Here is an 18683-nt window from a genome sequence, read left to right on the forward strand (position 1 = left end):
GATGGCTCTTTATTTGTAAAACTGAAGTGTTTAATGTTTGTAAACTTCCCTTTAAACCCCCCCCCTCCATTCCCTATGCCTGATTTGTAACCTACGCCTGATTTTATAAGTGTAGGCAAGGTTTTTCTGAGCGTACAAAAATCTACACTTACTCCATTCTAAGTTAGTTAGGAGTAAGTTTTCACTGCCTAAACTTTCAAAACGGGCCGAACACGCCCCCTTTTGAAAAAAAAAATTTGTTCCAACTGAAACTGTTCTAACTGACTAGAACTGAAGCAAACTAAATGCCGAGAATTGCAATTTCTAAGATACTCCATTCTAAACCAGATGCTCCAAAAAAACAGGAGCAACTCAGGCCGAAACTTGGCCCCATTAAATCCTCATCATTATTCATTCATGCTTATTGTAAGTTGATATTACAATTATTTAAGATTAGATTATTTAACTTATACCCTAAATGGTAACTGTGTTTTAGTTTCCCATTTATATGGTGCTACAATAACATTCAAACTTAATCTGAAAATCCTAAACTGGCCATTTCTCTCTGGTGCTAGGTGTATGACCTGGGAAATCCTGCTGAGTTCCTAAACAGCGCCCCAGGCTGTGCCATGACTGATGGAGTCTGCCACAGCGCTGGAACATTCTCCTGTGGCATTCATGGAAAATGTTTAGGAGAATGGGGTTCTTTCAGCTGTGACTGCAAACCAGGCTACACTGGATACAAGTGCGACAAAGGTAACGACAGCTCTGGGAACAGCACAATGAATTATGCCATCCCTTTGTTCCTTTGGTATTGTTCCTGCTACCTGCTTCTTTGCTTCAGTAATTTCTTCTGAAACCAATGGCCCAATTTTCAAACTGGTTGTGGACTTTTAGATTGAGAGAAAGCAATGAAAAAGGTTCTCAAATAACATTGTATTTCCAGTGCACTGTGTATTAAAACACGATGCACAAAGTTTGATAACAGCACAATGCCTGAGCATCTGAAATTTTTAAGTGTGTTGCAAATCCAAACACCAACATGCAGTTTTTCTACGATCAGACTGATTTTTGTGTATGTGTGTGTGTTGGTTTAGAATTTTTGTTACAGCAGTTAAATTTTTGCGTGGATGTGTGTGTTATTTTATAATTTCTCCCCGTGCCCACTCTTTTAGGTCTTCCTGTATCATGCACCGTGCCCCACATGACCTGTTCCCAAGTCTCTACCTTTAGCTGCCTGATGGGAGGTGTATTGGAGCATCTGAAATCATAGAATAATAGAAGTTTACACACAAAAGGAGGACATTCGGCCCATCATGTATGTGCTGGCCGAAAAAGAGCTATCCAGCCAATCCCACTTTTTAGTTCTTGATCCGTAGTCGTGTAGGTTACGGCATTTCAAGTGCATATTCAAGTATTTTTAAAATGAGATGAGGGCCTCTGCCTCTACCGTTATTTCAGGCAGTGAACTGCACACTCCCACCATCCTCTGGGTGAAAAACATCCTCCTCAACTCTCTTCTAATCCTCCATTAATTACTTTAAATCTATGCCTCATCATTATTGACCTCTCTGCTAAGGGAATTATGTCCTTCCTATCCAATTCTGTCTAGGCCCCTCATAATATTATACACCTCAATTAAGTCTCCTCTCAGCCTCCTCTGTTTCAAAGATAACAACCCCAGCCAACCCAATCTTTCCTTATAGCTAAAATTCTACAGTCCTGGCAACAACCTTGTAAATCTCCTCTGCACCCTCGCGAGTGCAATCACATCTTTCCCGTAGTGTGGTGACCAGAACTGTATTCAGTGGCCTAACCAGTGTTGCATACATCAGGGAACAGCGCCAGCCCTTATACATGGCCTTCTTCAGCCTTACAAAAACCTTTGACACTGTCAACCGCCCCCAAAAGGTCGTCACCATCGTCCGCCTGCTCCACAATGACATTCAGCCCTTGATCCTTACAAACGAAACCACTACAGACCCAATCCATGTCTGGACCGGGGTTAAACAGGGCTGACCCATCGCCCCAACCCTCTTCTCAATCTTTCTCGCTGCCATGCTCCACCTCACAGTCAACAAGCTACCTGCTGGAGTGGAACTAAACTACAGAACCAGTGGGAACTTGTTCAACTTTCGCCGTCTCCAGACCAGGTCCAAGACCACCCCAAGCTCTGTCGTCGACCTACAGTACGTGGACTACGCCTGCGTCTGCACACATTCAGAGGCTGAACTCCAGGACATAGTCGATGTATTTACTGAGGCGTACGAAAGCATGGGACTTACGCAAATCACAGATAGATAGATTTTTAACCAATAAGGGAATTAAGGGTTACGGGGAGCGGGCGGGTAAGTGGAGTTGAGTCCACGGCCAGATCAGTCATGATCTTGTTGAATGGCGGAGCAGGTTCGAGGGGCTAGATGGCCTACTCCTGTTCCTAATTCTTATGTTCTTATGTCATCCACCCAACAAATGTACCAAGATGTAAATGTAAAACCCATGTGATGAACTTGAATGCAACCTGCATGTAACGGGCCATTAGCCTGATCTCTGTGTGGGGGGGAGAATGGAGTAGTCATGGACTCACAACCAGAAACCACTGGGACCTCCACTGGCAACAAATCTCACTACCAACCCACCCAAGCTAGAAGCGACCATCCAATGGTCAACCAGGAAGAGCAAAACCCAGGTCACCGTCAATGTACGAGTCAATTTGCATTAAAGACTTGGGGGAAGTGATGTCATGTATGTAGACCATGTATACTAACTGTATAGTCACATAAGACAAAAATCCTCCACCAGCCTGTCCTCGCCGCACAGCACTGCCCCCCCAGTCATCAAGATCCACAGCGCAGCCCTGGACAACGTGGACTATGTCACATACCTCAGGAGCCTCTTATGAACAAGAGCAGACATTGACGATGAGATTCAACACTGCCTCCAGTGCACCAGTGCAGCCTTCGGCCGCCTGAGAAAAAGAGTGTATGAAGACCAGGCCCTCAAAACTGCCACCAAGCTCATGGTCTACAGGGCCGTAGTAATACCTGTTAAGTCTTTAATACTCTTATGAATGACTTCATGAGGACTAGTATTGTACTTGAGCTGTTGTGACCTTAGTCCTATTTATTGTAACTCCAGAGTGAGGCACAAGCATGGTGGGCAGCCTTTTATACTGGGCCCTGCACATCAATGCAGATAACCCTCAGGTCTCCCACTGCAGTACCCTGTGGTGGCACACCTTATGTGACTATACAGTTAGTATACATGACATCACTTCCCACAAGTCTTTAATGCAAATTGACTCGTACATTGACGGTGACCTGGGCTTAACTCTTCCTGTTAACCATTGGAGGGTCGCTTCTAGCTTGGGTGGGTTGGTAGTGAGATTTGTTGCCAGTGGAGGTCCCAGTAATTTCTGGTTGTGAGTCCATGACTACTCCATTCTCTCCCCCACACAGAGATCATGCTAATGACCCGTGACATGCAAGTTGCATTCAAGTTCATCACATGGGTTTTACATTTACATCTTGGTACATTTGTTGGGTGGATTACATAAGAACATAAGAATTAGGAACAGGAGTAGGCCATCTAGCCCCTCGAGCCTGCTCCGCCATTCAACAAGATCATGGCTGATCTGGCTGTGGACTCAGCTCCACTTACCCGCCCGCTCCCCGTAACCCTTAATTCCCTTATTGGTTAAAAATCTTATCTATCTGTGATTTGAATACATTCAATAAGCTAGCCTCAACTGCTTCCTTGGGCAGAGAATTCCACAGATTCACAACCCTCTGGGAGAAGAAATTCCTCCTCAACTCGGTTTTAAATTGGCTCCCCCGTATTTTGAGGCTGTGCCCCCTAGTTCTAGTCTCCCCGACCAGTGGAAACAACCTCTCTGCCTCTATCTTGTCTATCCCTTTCATTATTTTAAATGTTTCTATAAGATCACCCCTCATCCTTCTGAACTCCAACGAGTAAAGACCCAGTCTACTCAATCTATCATCATAAGGTAACCCCCTCATCTCCGGAATCAGCCTAGTGAATCGTCTCTGTACCCCTCCAAGGCTAGTATTCATCCTTCCTTAAGTAAGGTGACCAAAATTGCACGCAGTACTCCAGGTGCGGCCTCACCAATACCCTGTACAGTTGCAGCAGGACCTCCCTGCTTTTGTACTCCATCCCTCTCGCAATGAAGGCCAACATTCCATTCGCCTTCCTGATTACCTGCTGCACCTGCAAACTAACTTTTTGGGATTCATGCACAAGGAACCCCAGGTCCCTCTGCATCGCAGCATGTTGTAATTTCTCCCCATTCAAATAATATTCCATTTTACTGTTTGTTTTTTCCAAGGTGGATGACCTCACATTTTCCGACATTGTATTCCATCTGCCAAACCTTAGCCCATTCGCTTAACCTATCCAAATCTCTTTGCAGCCTCTCTGTGTCCTCTACACAACCCGCTTTCCCACTTTGTGTCATCTGCAAATTTTGTTACACTACACTCTGTCCGCTCTTCCAGGTCATCTATGTAGATTGTAAACAGTTGTGGTCCCAGCACCGATCCCTGTGGCGCACCACTAACCACCGATTTCCATCCCGAAAAGGATCCATTTATCCCGACTCTCTGTTTTCTGTTCGCCAGCCAATTCTCGATCCATGCTAATACATTTCCTCTGACATCTTCTGCAGTAACCTTTTGTGTGGCACCTTATCGAATGCCTTTTGGAAATCCAAATACACCACATCCATCGGTACACCTCTATCCACCATGCTCGTTATATCCTCAAAGAATTCCAGTAAATTAGTTAAACATGATTTCCCCTTCATGAATCCATGTTGCGTCTGCTTGATTGCCCTATTCCTATCTAGATGTCCTGCTATTTCTTCCTTAATGATAGCTTCAAGCATTTTCCCCACTACAGATATTAAACTAACCAGCCTATAGTTACCTGCCTTTTGTCTGCCCCCTTTTTTAAACAGAGGCGTTACATTAGCTGCTTTCCAATCCGCTGGTATCTCCCCAGAGTCCAGAGAATTTTGGTAGATTATAATGAATGCATCTGCTATAACTTCCACCATCTCTTTTAATACCCTGGGATGCATTTCATCAGGACAAGAGGATTTGTCTACCTTGAGTCCCATTAGCCTGTCCAGCACTACATCCCTAGTGATAGTGATTGTCTCAAGGTCCTCCCTTCCCACATTCCCGTGACCAGCAATTTTTGGCATGGTTTTTGTGTCTTCCACTGTGAAGACCGAAGCAAAATAATTGTTTAAGGTCTCAGCCATTTCCACATTTCCCATTATTAAATCCCCCTTCTCATCTTCTAAAGGACCAACATTTACTTTAGTCACTCTCTTCCGTTTTATATGTCGGTAAAAGCTTTTACTATCTGTTTTTATGTTTTGTGCAAGTTTACTTTCGTAATCTATCTTTCCTTTCTTTATTGCTTTCTTAGTCATTCTTTGCTGTCGTTTAAAATGTTCCCAATCTTCTAGTTTCCCACTAACCTTGGCCACCTTATACGCATAGGTTTTTAATTTGATACTCTCCTTTATTTCCTTAGTTATCCCTTCTCTTACCGCCCTTCTTTTTCACTGGAATATATTTTTGTTGAGCACTATGAAAAAGCTCCTTAAAAGTCCTCCACTGTTCCTCAATTGTGCCACCGTTTAGTCTGTGTTCCCAGTCTACTTTAGTCAATTCTGCCCTCATCCCACTGTAGTCCCCTTTGTTTTTTTTTGTGTGGTACATTTACGTGATCATTACAGGTATATCAGTACAGGTACACAAGGACAGTCTAGTTCCAGCACAGCCGGATGAGATCTGGGTCGTCTGGTGGCGGCGCATCGCCCCATGCTAGTGGGTCTGTGGGCGAGTTGAGGTCATTTTGCTCGAGTTACCAGAGCTCAGGGCTCTTGCCGTTACTCCTAGAGTCGGGCAGATCCAAAGACAACTGATGTGTCTGTGACCTCCCTGTCCTTTTCGTTTGCACAGTGTCGCTGCTGCTCCCTGGGAAGCGGTCTGAGTGAGTGAGCATTTCGTCTAAGCGACGGTGGAGCTGTCTCGTCTTGTCTAGCAGTTCGCAGGGGACTGCTGACTCACTTTCCTTGAGGGCACTGTTGTGAGCACTCTCTAGTTTGGGATCCTGGCTGGTCCAGGTCCCGTTCGGAGGAGCCGTTGCGGGTGACCCTTCGCTCTTGGGCATTGCAGTGGTGGCGAATGGGTTTGTAGGCTGTGCCTTTTCCACCCGGGTGGTGGGCGACGGTAGCCGACTGCGAGCATAGGCGCAGTTTACTGTTTCTGGCCGAGGCGGTTCATGCCATCGGGTGCCTGCAGTGTTAAACTGATCTGAGGCAGGGTATCGCTCTCCAGGGATCGTTTACTCTGCAGCTTGTCTACTTCTGTCGGTTGTGGGGACACTTTATGATACGTTGTTCTGGTCCCGGGGATGCAGGCTACAGCATTGGGTAGCCCGCTGGACCAGTATACGACTTTTAGGTGTTCGCCCGCTACATTGGCTGATTGCAATTTGCACCCGACATCGCTCAACAACATTTTGCTCATTAAAGCTGGACTTTTACATTGATTACCAATTTCAAGCAGGTCATTCAAAATTGGCAGGTTGCTGGCCTCCTTTAAAATGGCCTTGCTACTTTTACCCCAATCGTCTTCCTTGCATGGAATCATGTGTCATTGCTCCATTAGCACCTCACCTCATGGTTTGGACGCCATCTTTTCCTTGTCCATGATCTCGACTGCCGTGATCTTCTTTCACAGGGATTCTGCCACTGAAGCTGGGAAGGCGCCCTCGGATGCAATCTTCCTCCCCAGGAGTCCTGCCACTGAAACCGGGAAAGTGAGTTCGGGTCGTCTCGGCTGGATCATCGCCACGCAGTCGTGATGAGCGGTCTGTGCCTCGGGGGCTGCGCAGATCTGCTCTCCGGTGCCTGGTCCAACCGAAGGTGGAGGCTTGCTCTGCCTCTGAGCACAGGGGACGTCGATCGCTGGAGGGATGAAGTTTTCCCAGTTCCAATGAATCTTCCCCATCCATCTTCCTCTAAGTAGCGTTGGTCCATCACCTGAAACAATCCACAATGGTAAATTGTGTACCGCGCCATCATGGGATACTCTTACATCCGCACTACCAACAACTGTTATCAGTTCCTTGGTGTAGATGTGCAGCTTTGCCTGAACCGGGACCAGCTTGGGTCGTTCAGCTTGATCGTTCCATAGCCTCTCATAGGTTTCCTGGCTCATTACTGACTGACTCGCCCCTGTGTCCACTTCCATGAAGACTGGAACGCCATTTATCTCGACTTCCATTATCACTGGAGGACAATCTGTGATGCAGGTATATACTCCATACACTTCGTCCTGGGACTGAGCAGCCTCTCTAGCCATCGCCTCGTAATCGGTGCTGGATTCACAGCCACCTGCTGACTCCTCTTCCACGTGGTGAGTCACAGCACTTTTGCACATTCGCTGGAGGTGGCCCTTTGTGCTGCAGCCTTTGCACACAATCTCTGAACCGACACTGATGAGCCCTGTAATTATCTCCACAACACCAGCACCGGTGCTGCTCGATGGACTCTGAGTTAAAGGACTCGGAGGCATGTACGCTCTGCTCTGGGCAAATTCACGTTCAACAGTTCTGCCTGTGAAAGGCGCCATTCTATTTACAGTACTTGCCGGGTTTGAGTCCTGAGAGTGAGTCATCATCTGCTTGGAGCTGCATAAATGCCTGGATGATGCTGATGGCCTTCTGCAAAGTGACGGTAGTTTCGGCAGACAGTAGCCTGTGAAGAAGGGCCTCATGACCTATGCCAATTACGAAGACGTCCCGCAACACATCGGCGAGGGATGCGCCGAATTCACATGGTCCTGCCAGCCTCCTGAGGTCGGCAGTGTACTTCGCGATTTCCTGGCCTTCATAGAAACATCGAAACATAGAAAATAGGTGCAGGAGTAGGCCATTCGGCCCTTCTAGCCTGCACCGCCATTCAATGAGTTCATGACTGAACATGCAACTTCAGTACCCCATTCCTGCTTTCTCGCCATATCCCTTGATCCCCCTAGTAGTAAGGACTACATCTAACTCCTTTTTGAATATATTTAGTGAATTGGCCTCAACAACTTTCTGTGGTAGAGAATTCCACAGGTTCACCACTCTCTGGGTGAAGAAATTCCTCCTCATCTCGGTCCTAAATGGCTTACCCCTTATCCTTAGACTGTGTCCCCTGGTTCTGGACTTCCCCAACATTGGGAACATTCTTCCTGCATCTAACCTGTCTAACCCCGTCAGAATTTTAAACGTTTCTATGAAGTCCCCTCTCATTCTTCTGAACTCCAGTGAATACAAGCCCAGTTGATCCAGTCTTTCTTGATAGGTCAGTCCCGCCATTCCGGGAATCAGTCTGGTGAACCTTCGCTGCACTCCCTCAATAGCAAGAATGTCCTTCCTCAGGTTAGGAGACCAAAACTGTACACAATACTCCAGGTGTGGCCTCACCAAGGCCCTGTACAACTGTAGCAAGACCTCCCTGCCCCTGTACACAAATCCCCTCGCTGTGAAGGCAAACATGCCATTTGCTTTCTTAACCACCTGCTCTACCTGCATGCCAACCTTCAATGACTGATGTACCATGACACCCAGGTCTCGTTGCACCTCCCCTTTTCCTAATCTGTCACCATTCAGATAATAGTCTGTCTCTCTGTTTTTATCACCAAAGTGGATAACTTCACATTTATCCACATTATACTTCATCTGTCATACATTTGCCCACTCACCTAACCTATCCAAGTCGCTCTGCAGCCTCATAGCATCCTCCTCACAGCTCACACTGCCACCCAACTTAGTGTCATCCGCAAATTTGGAGATACTACATTTAATCCCCTCGTCTAAATCATTAATGTACAATGTAAACAGCTGGGGCCCCAGCACAGAACCTTGCGGTACCCCACTAGTCACTGCCTGCCATTCTGAAAAGTACCCATTTACTCCTACTCTTGGCTTCCTGTCTGACAACCAGTTCTCAATCCATGTCAGCACACTACCCCCAACCCCATGTGCTTTAACTTTGCACATTCATCTCATGTGTGGGACCTTGTCGAAAGCCTTCTGAAAGTCCAAATATACCACATCAACTGGTTCTCCCTTGTCCACTCTACTGGAAACATCCTCAAAAAATTCCAGAAGATTTGTCAAGCATAATTTCCCTTTCACAAATCCATGCTGACTTGGACCTATCATGTCACCTCTTTCCAAATGCGCTGCTATGACATCCTTAATAATTGATTCCATCATTTTACCCACTACTGATGGCAGGCTGACCGGTCTATAATTCCCTGTTTTCTCTCTCCCTCCTATTTTAAAAAGTGGGGTTACATTGGCTACCCTCCACTTGATAGGAACTGATCCAGAGTCAATGGAATGTTGGAAAATGACTGTCAAAGCATCCGCTATTTCCAAGGCCACCTCCTTAAGTACTCTGGGATGCAGACCATCAGGCCCTGGGGATTTATCGGCCTTCAGTCCCATCAATTTCCCCAACACAATTTCCCGACTAATAAGGATTTCCCTCAGTTCCTCCTCCTTACTAGATCCTCTGACGCCTTTTATATCCGGAAGGTTGTTAGTGTCCTCCTTAGTGAATACCGAACCAAAGTACTTGTTCAATTGGTCCGCCATTTCTTTGTTCCCAGTTATGACTTCCCCTGATTCTGACTGCAAGGGACCTACGTTTGTCTTTTCTCTTTACATATCTATAGAAACTTTTTCAATCCGTCTTAATGTTCCCTGCAAGCTTCTTCTCGTACTCCATTTTCCCTGCCCTAATCAAACCCTTTATCCTCCTCTGCTGAGTTCTAAATTTCTCCCAGTCTCCGGGTTCGCTGCTATTTCTGGCCAATTTGTATGCCACTTCCTTGGCTTTAATACTATCCCTGATTTCCCTTGATAGCCACGGTTGAGCCACCTTCCCTTTTTTATTTTTACGCCAGACAGGAATGTACAATTGTAGTTCATCCATGCAGTCTCTAAATGTCTGCCTTTGCCCATCCATAGTCAACCCCTTAAGTATCATTCGCCAATCGATCCTAGCCAATTCATGCCTCATACCTTCAAAGTTACCCTTCTTTAAGTTCTGGACCATGGTCTCTGAATTAACTGTTTCATTCTCCAGCCTAATGCAGAATTCCACCATATTATGGTCACTCTTCCCCAAGGGGCCTCGCACAACGAGATTGCTAATTAATCCTCTCTCATTACACAACACCCAGTCTAAGATGACCTCCCCCCTAGTTGGTTCCTCGACATATTGGTCTAGAAAACTATCCCTTATGCACTCCAGGAAATCCTCCTCCACCGTATTGCTTCCAGTTTGGTTAACCCAATCTATATGCATATTAAAGTCACCCATTATAACTGCTGCACCCTTATTGTATGCACCCCTAATTTCCTGTTTGATGCCCTCCCCAACATCACTACTACTGTTTGGAGGTCTGTACACAACTCCCACTAACGTTTTTTGCCCTTTGGTGTTCTGCAGCTCTACCCATATAGATTCCACATCATCCAAGCTAATGTCCTTCCTAACTATTGCATTAATCTCCTCACTGACCAGCAATGCTACCCCACCTCCTTTTCCTTTTATTCTATCCTTCCTGAATGTTGAGTACCCCTGGATGTTGAGTTCCCAGCCCTGATCATCCTGGAGCCACGTCTCCGTAATCCCAATCACATCATATTTGTTAACATCTATTTGCACAATTAATTCATCCACCTTATTACAGATACTCTTTGCATTAAGACACAAAGCCTTCAGGCTTGTTTTTTTAACACCCTTTGTCCTTTTAGAATTTTGCTGTACAGTGGCCCTTTTTGTTCTTTGCCTTGGGTTTCTCTGCTCTCCACTTTTCCTCATCTCCTTTCTGTCTTTTGCTTTTGTCTCCTTTTTGTTTCCCTCTGTCTCCCTGCATTGGTTCCCATCCCCCTGCCATATTAGTTTAACTCCTCCCCAACAGCACTAGCAAACACTCCCCCTTGGACATTGGTTCCGGTCCTGCCCAGGTGCAGACCGTCCGGTTTGCACTGGTCCCACCTCCCCCAGAATCGGTTCCAATGCCCCAGGAATTTGAATCCCTCCCTGCTGCACCAATGCTTCGGGGCGGCGGTGTGTATAAAATCGATGCCTGGCTGTGAGGATGCTCTCCTTCGGTTTGAGTTGGTCCCGAATTAGCACTTTCAGCTCCTTGTATGAATTGGTCATTGTTTTCTCTGGTGCAAGCAAGTCCCTGACGAGGCCGTAGACTGCGGGCCCACAACTGGTCAACAGGATAGCTCCGCACTTATCTGCCAGTGTGGCCGGATCATCACATACCAGGACGTTTGCTATGAAATATTGGTCGAGCCGCTCCATAAAGGCTTCTCAATCTTCACCCTCTGAGAATTTTTCTGATGCACCAATGTTAGTCATTTTTGTGTGAAAGTTCGTAATCTCGTCGGCAGTTGTTAAGTCTTTAATACTCTTATGAATGACTCCATGAGGTCTAATATTGTACTTGAGCTGTTGTGACCTTAGTCCCATTTATTGTAACTCCAGAGTGAGGCACAAGCATAGTGGGCAGCCTTTTATACTGGGCCCTGCACACCTATGCAGGTGACCCTCAGGTCTCCCACTGCAGTGCCCTCTGGTGGCACATCTTATGTAACTATACAGTTAGTATACATGGTCTACATACATGACAATACCCACCCTCCTGTGTGGCTCAGAGACACGGACCATGTACAGTAGACACCTCATGTTGCTGGAGAAATACCACCAACGATGCCTCTACAATATCCTACAAATCCCCTGGGAGGACAGACATACCAACATTAGCATCCTTGACCAGGCCAACATCCCCAGCATTGAAGCACTGACCACACTTGATCATCTCTGCTGGGCAGGCCACATTGTCCACATGGCAGACAGGAGACTCCCAAAGCAAGCGCTCTACTCGGAACTCCTTCACAGCAAACAATCCAAAGGTGGGCAGAGGAAACGTTACAAGGATGCCCTCAAACCCTCCTTGATAAAGTGCAACATCCCCACTGACACCTGGGAGCCCCTGGCCAAAGACCGCCCTAAGTGGAGGAAGTGCATCCGGGAGGGTGCTGAGCACCTCGAGTCTCATCGCCGAGAGCATGCAGAAATCAAGCGCAGGCAGCGGAAAGAGCGTGCGGCAAACCTGTCCCACCCGCCCTTTCCCTCAACGATTATCTGTCCCACCTGTGACAGGGACTGTGGTTCTCATATTGGACTGTTCAGCCACCTAAGGACTCATTTAAAAAGTGGAAGCAAGTCTTCCTCGATTCCGAGGGACTGCCTATGATGATGATGATGATGACAGTTCTAGCATAACCTCCTTACTCTTGTATTCTATGCCTCAGTTAATAAAAATACCTCGGTTAATAAAGGAAATAAATAATTCATGGAAATAATTCATGGTCCTCATTTTCACTCCCTCCGTGCAGGGAAGTGTCTGGCATTCTCTCAGCACTTGCTCCAATGGCCCAGCCTCAAATTCAACAACTTCTTGTGTGCAGAATATTTGCTCCGATGCACACTTTACTGCTGTACAGCACAAGGTGTCGGAGCTTTGACTCACTGGGGGGTTAAGCCCCTGAAAGGAGGTAATTTGAGTCGGGTAAAAAAAAATCAAATCTCTTACCCGCCCGCGACTTGTTTTAACGAAGGTGAGCGGACAGGAGGCGGGTTGCTCATTTAAATATTATATTGAGGCTGCGTGACTCATATTTTATCTCCATTTTAAATTTAACCCGGCAGCTAAAGGGAGCCGAGGACTGCTGCATGGAAGAGTTGCGTGACTTTCCAGCACTGCTTGTGGACCAGAAGAAACAGTCCTTCAAGCTAACCTGCTTTCCTCCCAGCGACCAGACTCCCCCCGTGCGATTGGAACTCCCTCATGATATCACTGACCCCTCCCAGCATGATCAGAAATCTCCCCCCAACCCCCGTCCGCAATCACTGACCTCCTCGGCTTGGAAATTCCACCCCAGTAAAGATCGGGGCCACTGAGGTTGTGCTCCAAATGCAGTGTGTAGGATGTGTTAGTACATCACATGAGTAAAGAGCCTGAATGTCAGATGTGAGCAGACAATGAAGAGCTGCTGGATGCCCGTGAGGCTCAGTCATACTTTGGCCAACATAACTTCTCCTGGGCACAACAACCCCTTTCTTTTGCCACTGGAACTCAGACAAGCAATGGGGGAAAATAGTAGGGTCACCCTATTGTATTGGAGAGCTACTCAGGAGGCTATTTATTTTCTAGCGGCTCCCCTTTCAATGACCATTGCATGAGTACTGTACGTCTGTAATGCTGCTCCGGCAGTCCACTTGCATCTCCTGTGGCATTGCTCACTGGTAGATGGAGGAAATGATGGGCTCGATTCACCCCTTGCTGGTGGGGTAGTAGCAGCAAGGCAGTTCTACCCACCACCTTGACCCGACCTGTTCTTCTGGGTCAGGCTCATTTGTCATGTGGGGTGGGCCTCTGGCGGGATTCACATCACCAAGAGGGAGCACGCTGCTATCAACCCAAAAAATTCTGAAAACAACACCACTACAGCACCTAGAGGCAGCTGGGGACTTAAAGGGGTGGAGGAACCCCAAGAGGAAATTATTTTAGGTCTTGGCCGAGACCGAGGCCTAAAAAGAGTTAATGGTTAGGGCTGTTATGGAGGGAAAGGAGCCCACGATTATGCCCTCTCCCTTCTTGCAGTGAATTGTCTGATTTCGGGCAGAATAGCAGAGGAGAATTGAGGCCAGGTATTCCATCTGTGTTTGTTGTATTAGGCTGGCAGAGGTTACAGTGTCATCTCTGTAGCAAGCTAGAATAACAACAGTTCTTGTGGAAACAGTGCCACCCTCTGGAAAAACTTGGAATAACAAGTTTTATAGCTGAACCACTTTTACAAAGGAAAGAATAATGGAAACAAAAGTAATTGAGAAATGAGTAGGGGCAAAATTTCCTGTTGACCGCAATGACAGCATAACTTAGGCAGGATGTAATGTTCACTTGCTCTAGACCTTCACCCCTGACCCCGGCTGGTTTCCTGGGGTCAGCATAATTAGAATAAATGTGGTATTGTTTTCAGTGAGGTTTGGTCACCTGTAATGGTGGTTGGGGTGGGGCGGGGGAGGGAACTGGCTGTCGCATCTGTCAGTGTACTATGGCCCACGGCACCAACAAAATATATAAGAATTTAAAAAGTGAAATACTTTTTCAAATCTCCTGCCTTGGTGGCACTATAATTTTTTAATTGCCCTCCTGTAATCCTAGCGTCCAGTGTTACTAAGGCACAAATGACAGAAAATCTGTTGTATAATTTATTGCTGTCATTTGCGTATAATTACAATACACCCACGCATACTTGGGTGGATCCATTGAATGCCTGCCATCATTGCTGATGAGAAATCCTGGAAGTGGTGTCGGAGCTCAAGGAATGGCTTCCTATCCAGTTTTCTGTTTTTGCCTGCCCAAGTGGCATAACTAAAGAGGAAATTTGGCCCTAGCATATTTACAACATATAAACCGATGTTGCCTTGCTAACTAGTGGTTCCATGTGGTGCCAGAGTGATAGTATGTGGGTTGATGTCAATGATTTCCCTGCACATTTGAATTTTCAGTCTCATTGTATCACTGTTAACAAATGCCAAGCAAGGTGCTTTCCCATGGAATGGGAAGGTGGTAAGCTATCTCCAGATCAGAACTGCAAAGACTGCATTCAAATTTTAATGAGTGGAAAATTGGGAGTACCGTAAATTGGGCACAGTGACCACTGCACTCAGTTCTCTGATCAGCGCACCACCATCTAGAAAGAAAGACTTGCATTTATATAGCACCCTTCACGACCACCGGACATCCCATACTGCTTTCCAGCCAATGAAATACTTTTTGAAGTGTGGTCACTACAGCAGTAAATTTGCACACAGCAAGCTCCCATAAACAATAATGCGATAATGACCAGATAGTCTGATTTTAGTGATGTTGATTGAGGGATAAATATTAGCCAGGACACTGAAGATATCTCCTGTGCTCTGCTTTGAAATAGTGCCATGGGATCTTTTACGTCCACTTGAGAGAGCAGCCGGGGCCTAGGTATAACATCTCATCTGAAAGATGGCACTTTCAGCAGTACAGCACTCCCTCAGCATTGCATTGCAGTGTCAGCCTTGAGTTTTGTGCTCAAGTCTCTGGGGTGGGACTTGAACCCACAACCTTCTGAATTAGCAGCAAGGGTGCTATCAACTGAGCCACAGCTGACACACAAAGCTGCTGAAGTGATGTGAGGTGCTGGGGACAAAAAGCGGTGGAAGAGTAAATGTAAAATTTCATTTGCTTTATCCAAATTTTCCCCCAACTCTGATCTCCTGACAACACTGACTAGGATATTGTTATCAAGCACCAGCACCCTTCTGTTACCTCACTCAAGAGGCTGTTCTTTATATGTGAGTTCAGACAGTGAGTGTCGGCAAGTTTTTGGAGCATGGAGGGTTTCACAGCCAGTACTTTTCCTGTGCTCACGTTCACATCCCCACACTTTCTGGCTAATTTTGGTCTCCCTATTCCAATTGAGGCCAATTACCTTAACCCCACTGCTGCTCAGGCAGAAATCAATTAACTCTGCACAGACCAGGAATCAACCTAGCGACTTATTGGTTTGTATGACTGAATGTTACATTGGACAATACCCTTTCCCATAAAGCCATCGGGGGAGCTTTTGTAAAAATGCTTTTAACTTAAAAATAAATGTAAAAATACAAAAAGTGCTATTTAATAGTGTTTCATTAGATATAGATTTATTCTTTGTGCTGTATTTATTGTGTTTTTGCTTTGTCTGTAGCTCTGCCTGAATGGTCTTTTGAAAAGGACAGTCTGATTCAGTACCAGCAGAAAGGAGCTCTGAGCACTCGCAAAACACAAGTCCAGCTTTTGCTTCGTACCCGGAATCCCAACTGTTCTCTCTTCAGCCTAGCATCCAAAGGCACAAGCGAATACATTATACTGGAGGTGGCAACCAAAAACCTTTGTTAAAAACTAAAGTACTAAGTACATGAATGAGTATACACTGGCCATAGATATTCCCAGGAATTAACTGTTAAACTATCAGGGATTGTGACATATCTGGAACCTCTCAGTGAGCATATTAGCAAGCCATAATTCCCAAGTATCTATGTAAATTAATGCATCCACTTGGGGATTTATGTCGACCATCCTGTCACATAATTTATTGGAGACTGTAAACAGAGACCAAAAATAGTGGATTTTAATGTGAGGAGTGTGAGGTCATCTACTTTGGATCCAAAAAAGACAAATCGGAATACTTTTTTAATGGTGGGAGACTAGGAGCTTGTGGAGAAGCTAAGGGATTTGGATGTCCAGATACACAAATAACTAAAAGCTAATGCACAGGTTTTAAAAAGTAGTCAAAGAGAGTAATGGAATGTTAGCCTTTATCTCGAGGGGGCTGGAATGCAAAGTGGTGGAAGTGATGCTTGAGTTGTACAGAGCCTTAGTCAGACCCCATCTGTGTTCAGTTTTGGGCACCAAACCTCAGGAAATATATACTGGTGTTGGACGGTGCAGATTCTCTAGATGGATACCAGGGTTTAAAGGGTTAAATTATGAAGACAGGTTGCATAAACTTGGATTGTATTCACTTCCGTTCTCCAGGTTGATGGGTGATCGAATTGGCGCCTTTAAAAGGATGGGATTTGATAGGTTAGATACAGGGAAATTATTTCGTCTGGTGGGGGGAATTCAGAACAAAGGTGCATAACCTTAAAATTAGAGCAAGGCCATTTCGGAGTGAAATGAGGAAGATTAGTAGATTTTTGTTAGGTAAGGGTATCAAGAGATATGGAGAAAAGCTGAGTAAATGGAGTTGAGGTGCCGTTTAGCTATGATCTAATTGAATGGCGGAAGTGGCCCGATGGGTTGAGTGCCCGACTCCTGCTCTTGTGTCTCCATGGTAGGGATATTGAATTATGAAATCAAAGATATTACCTATTGAGTAGGAGGCACATTTCTCTTTATTTAAAATGAGCATGTGGGCGCACTTAGGCATGAAGATATCCCGAGATTTTTCTTCTCCTTTAAGTATGCATTTATTGTTTTCTTAAAATGCTTTTAGATCATTATTGAAATGTTTTTTTCTTTTCTGTTTTTTGTTTTGCTGTGGTGGGATAGATCGCCAGTGGATATTTTGGGATCCGTGTCAACCTTGGTGATTGGGAGCATTCGTTGAAACTGCAAACAATGCGTATGGACAATGGCCAGTGGACTCTCGTAAACATGGACCGACACGACAATGAATTTACACTGCGCCTCAACAATGGAGGAGGAGCCCATGAGGTGACATCTGCTCTCGGCACCCACAGAGAAATCCTAATAGATCCTTCAAGTCTGGTGTTGGGAAAGAACCTTCCTGAGCGATCACCAAGTGATTTCCAAGGTATGATGTAACACCTGGCACTGGATCAGGATTGCAAATTATTTAAAAGCTGCTGTGATGGACAAGGTGATGTTTATAGCTGCAGCAATCTCCACGCATGGGCTTACCCTGAAAGCTGAAAAACAAATGTTAGGATGTGTTTGGGCTAGAAATTCGACAGGTTTGCATCCGTTTTACCACCAGGGTGAAGTGATATATATATTTTTTGGCGATAAACAAGTCGCACATTTTGCGCCCTGGCAGAAAATTTGGCAGTGGTTTAGTGCCGGGGCTAAAAGTTATCACCCGTCCAATTTTTTAAGTGTTTTTATGATGTCAATCGGCGTGCAACGCTGCGCTACTGCCTCGGACGGTAAATTCGGCGATATCACCCATTTTATCGCCTGCCTAATGACCCGCCTGGAAAAACCAGTCGAATCCAGGTCGGACTCGGGGGGGCACCCACTGCTAACGGTGCCATCTTGAAAACGGAGCACAAGTTCAGTGCAGAAAAGGATTTGGAGAAGGAAGGCTGCATTTTATACAGTAAAGTTTTATGTGAGTTAGGCTCATTTTAGAGGATATTTAGGGACTTTTTAAAAAAATGTGGGGCTATATTATGTCAGCCATTATTCCTGGCTGCTTTTTGTATGCAGCGTCGAGCTGGGAGAAGGCTTATTGATGAGCATTTTGAGCATAATCGAAGAGCTCGCAGACATATGGGGAGGAGGCCTTACCTCCGACGAGTTTACAGGGAACAGCGCTCATACTGCACCTGTCTGAGGCATAGTGCATTCAAAGACTGCGCTTCTGAAAAGAGTTGGTCACAGAGACATGCCAGCTCATAAAGGCAGACCTATAGCCTTCCAGAGCAAGAGGACTGCACTGCCCAACGAGATGAAGGTGACTGCAGCACTTGCCTTCTATGTTTCCGGCTCCTTTCAGGCACAACAGGGGACATATGATCCATCTCGCAGCACGTTACATACCGCTGCATTCGCCAGGTGACTACTGCACTGTAAGTACGCAGAATGGACTTTATAAAGTTCCCAATGATTAAGGAGGCACAGAATGAGGGGACTATGGGTTTTGAATGAATTGCTGCTATTGACTGTATGCACATTGCCCTGCTTAGCACCTTTGCTCAATCCAGAGGTTTACCGAAACCGAAAGTGATTCCACTCCATGAACGTACTCCATGCGAC

At 45.9% G+C, this 18683-nt stretch overlaps 1 protein-coding gene across 1 annotated transcript in view; it reads left to right on the forward strand.

The window, feature by feature from the left end:
• LOC139268496 (neural-cadherin) overlaps positions 1-18683 on the forward strand; it is a 306309-nt gene that overhangs the window by 270626 nt on the left and 17000 nt on the right. The window contains exons 27-29 of the mRNA XM_070886774.1: positions 555-735; positions 15889-16055; positions 17235-17499. Of these exons, the coding sequence (XP_070742875.1) occupies positions 555-735; positions 15889-16055; positions 17235-17499 (613 nt within the window). The remainder of the gene's footprint in view (positions 1-554; positions 736-15888; positions 16056-17234; positions 17500-18683) is intronic.

Source organism: Pristiophorus japonicus, chromosome 1 (assembly GCF_044704955.1).
Source record: "Pristiophorus japonicus isolate sPriJap1 chromosome 1, sPriJap1.hap1, whole genome shotgun sequence".
NCBI lineage: Eukaryota > Metazoa > Chordata > Chondrichthyes > Pristiophoridae > Pristiophorus > Pristiophorus japonicus.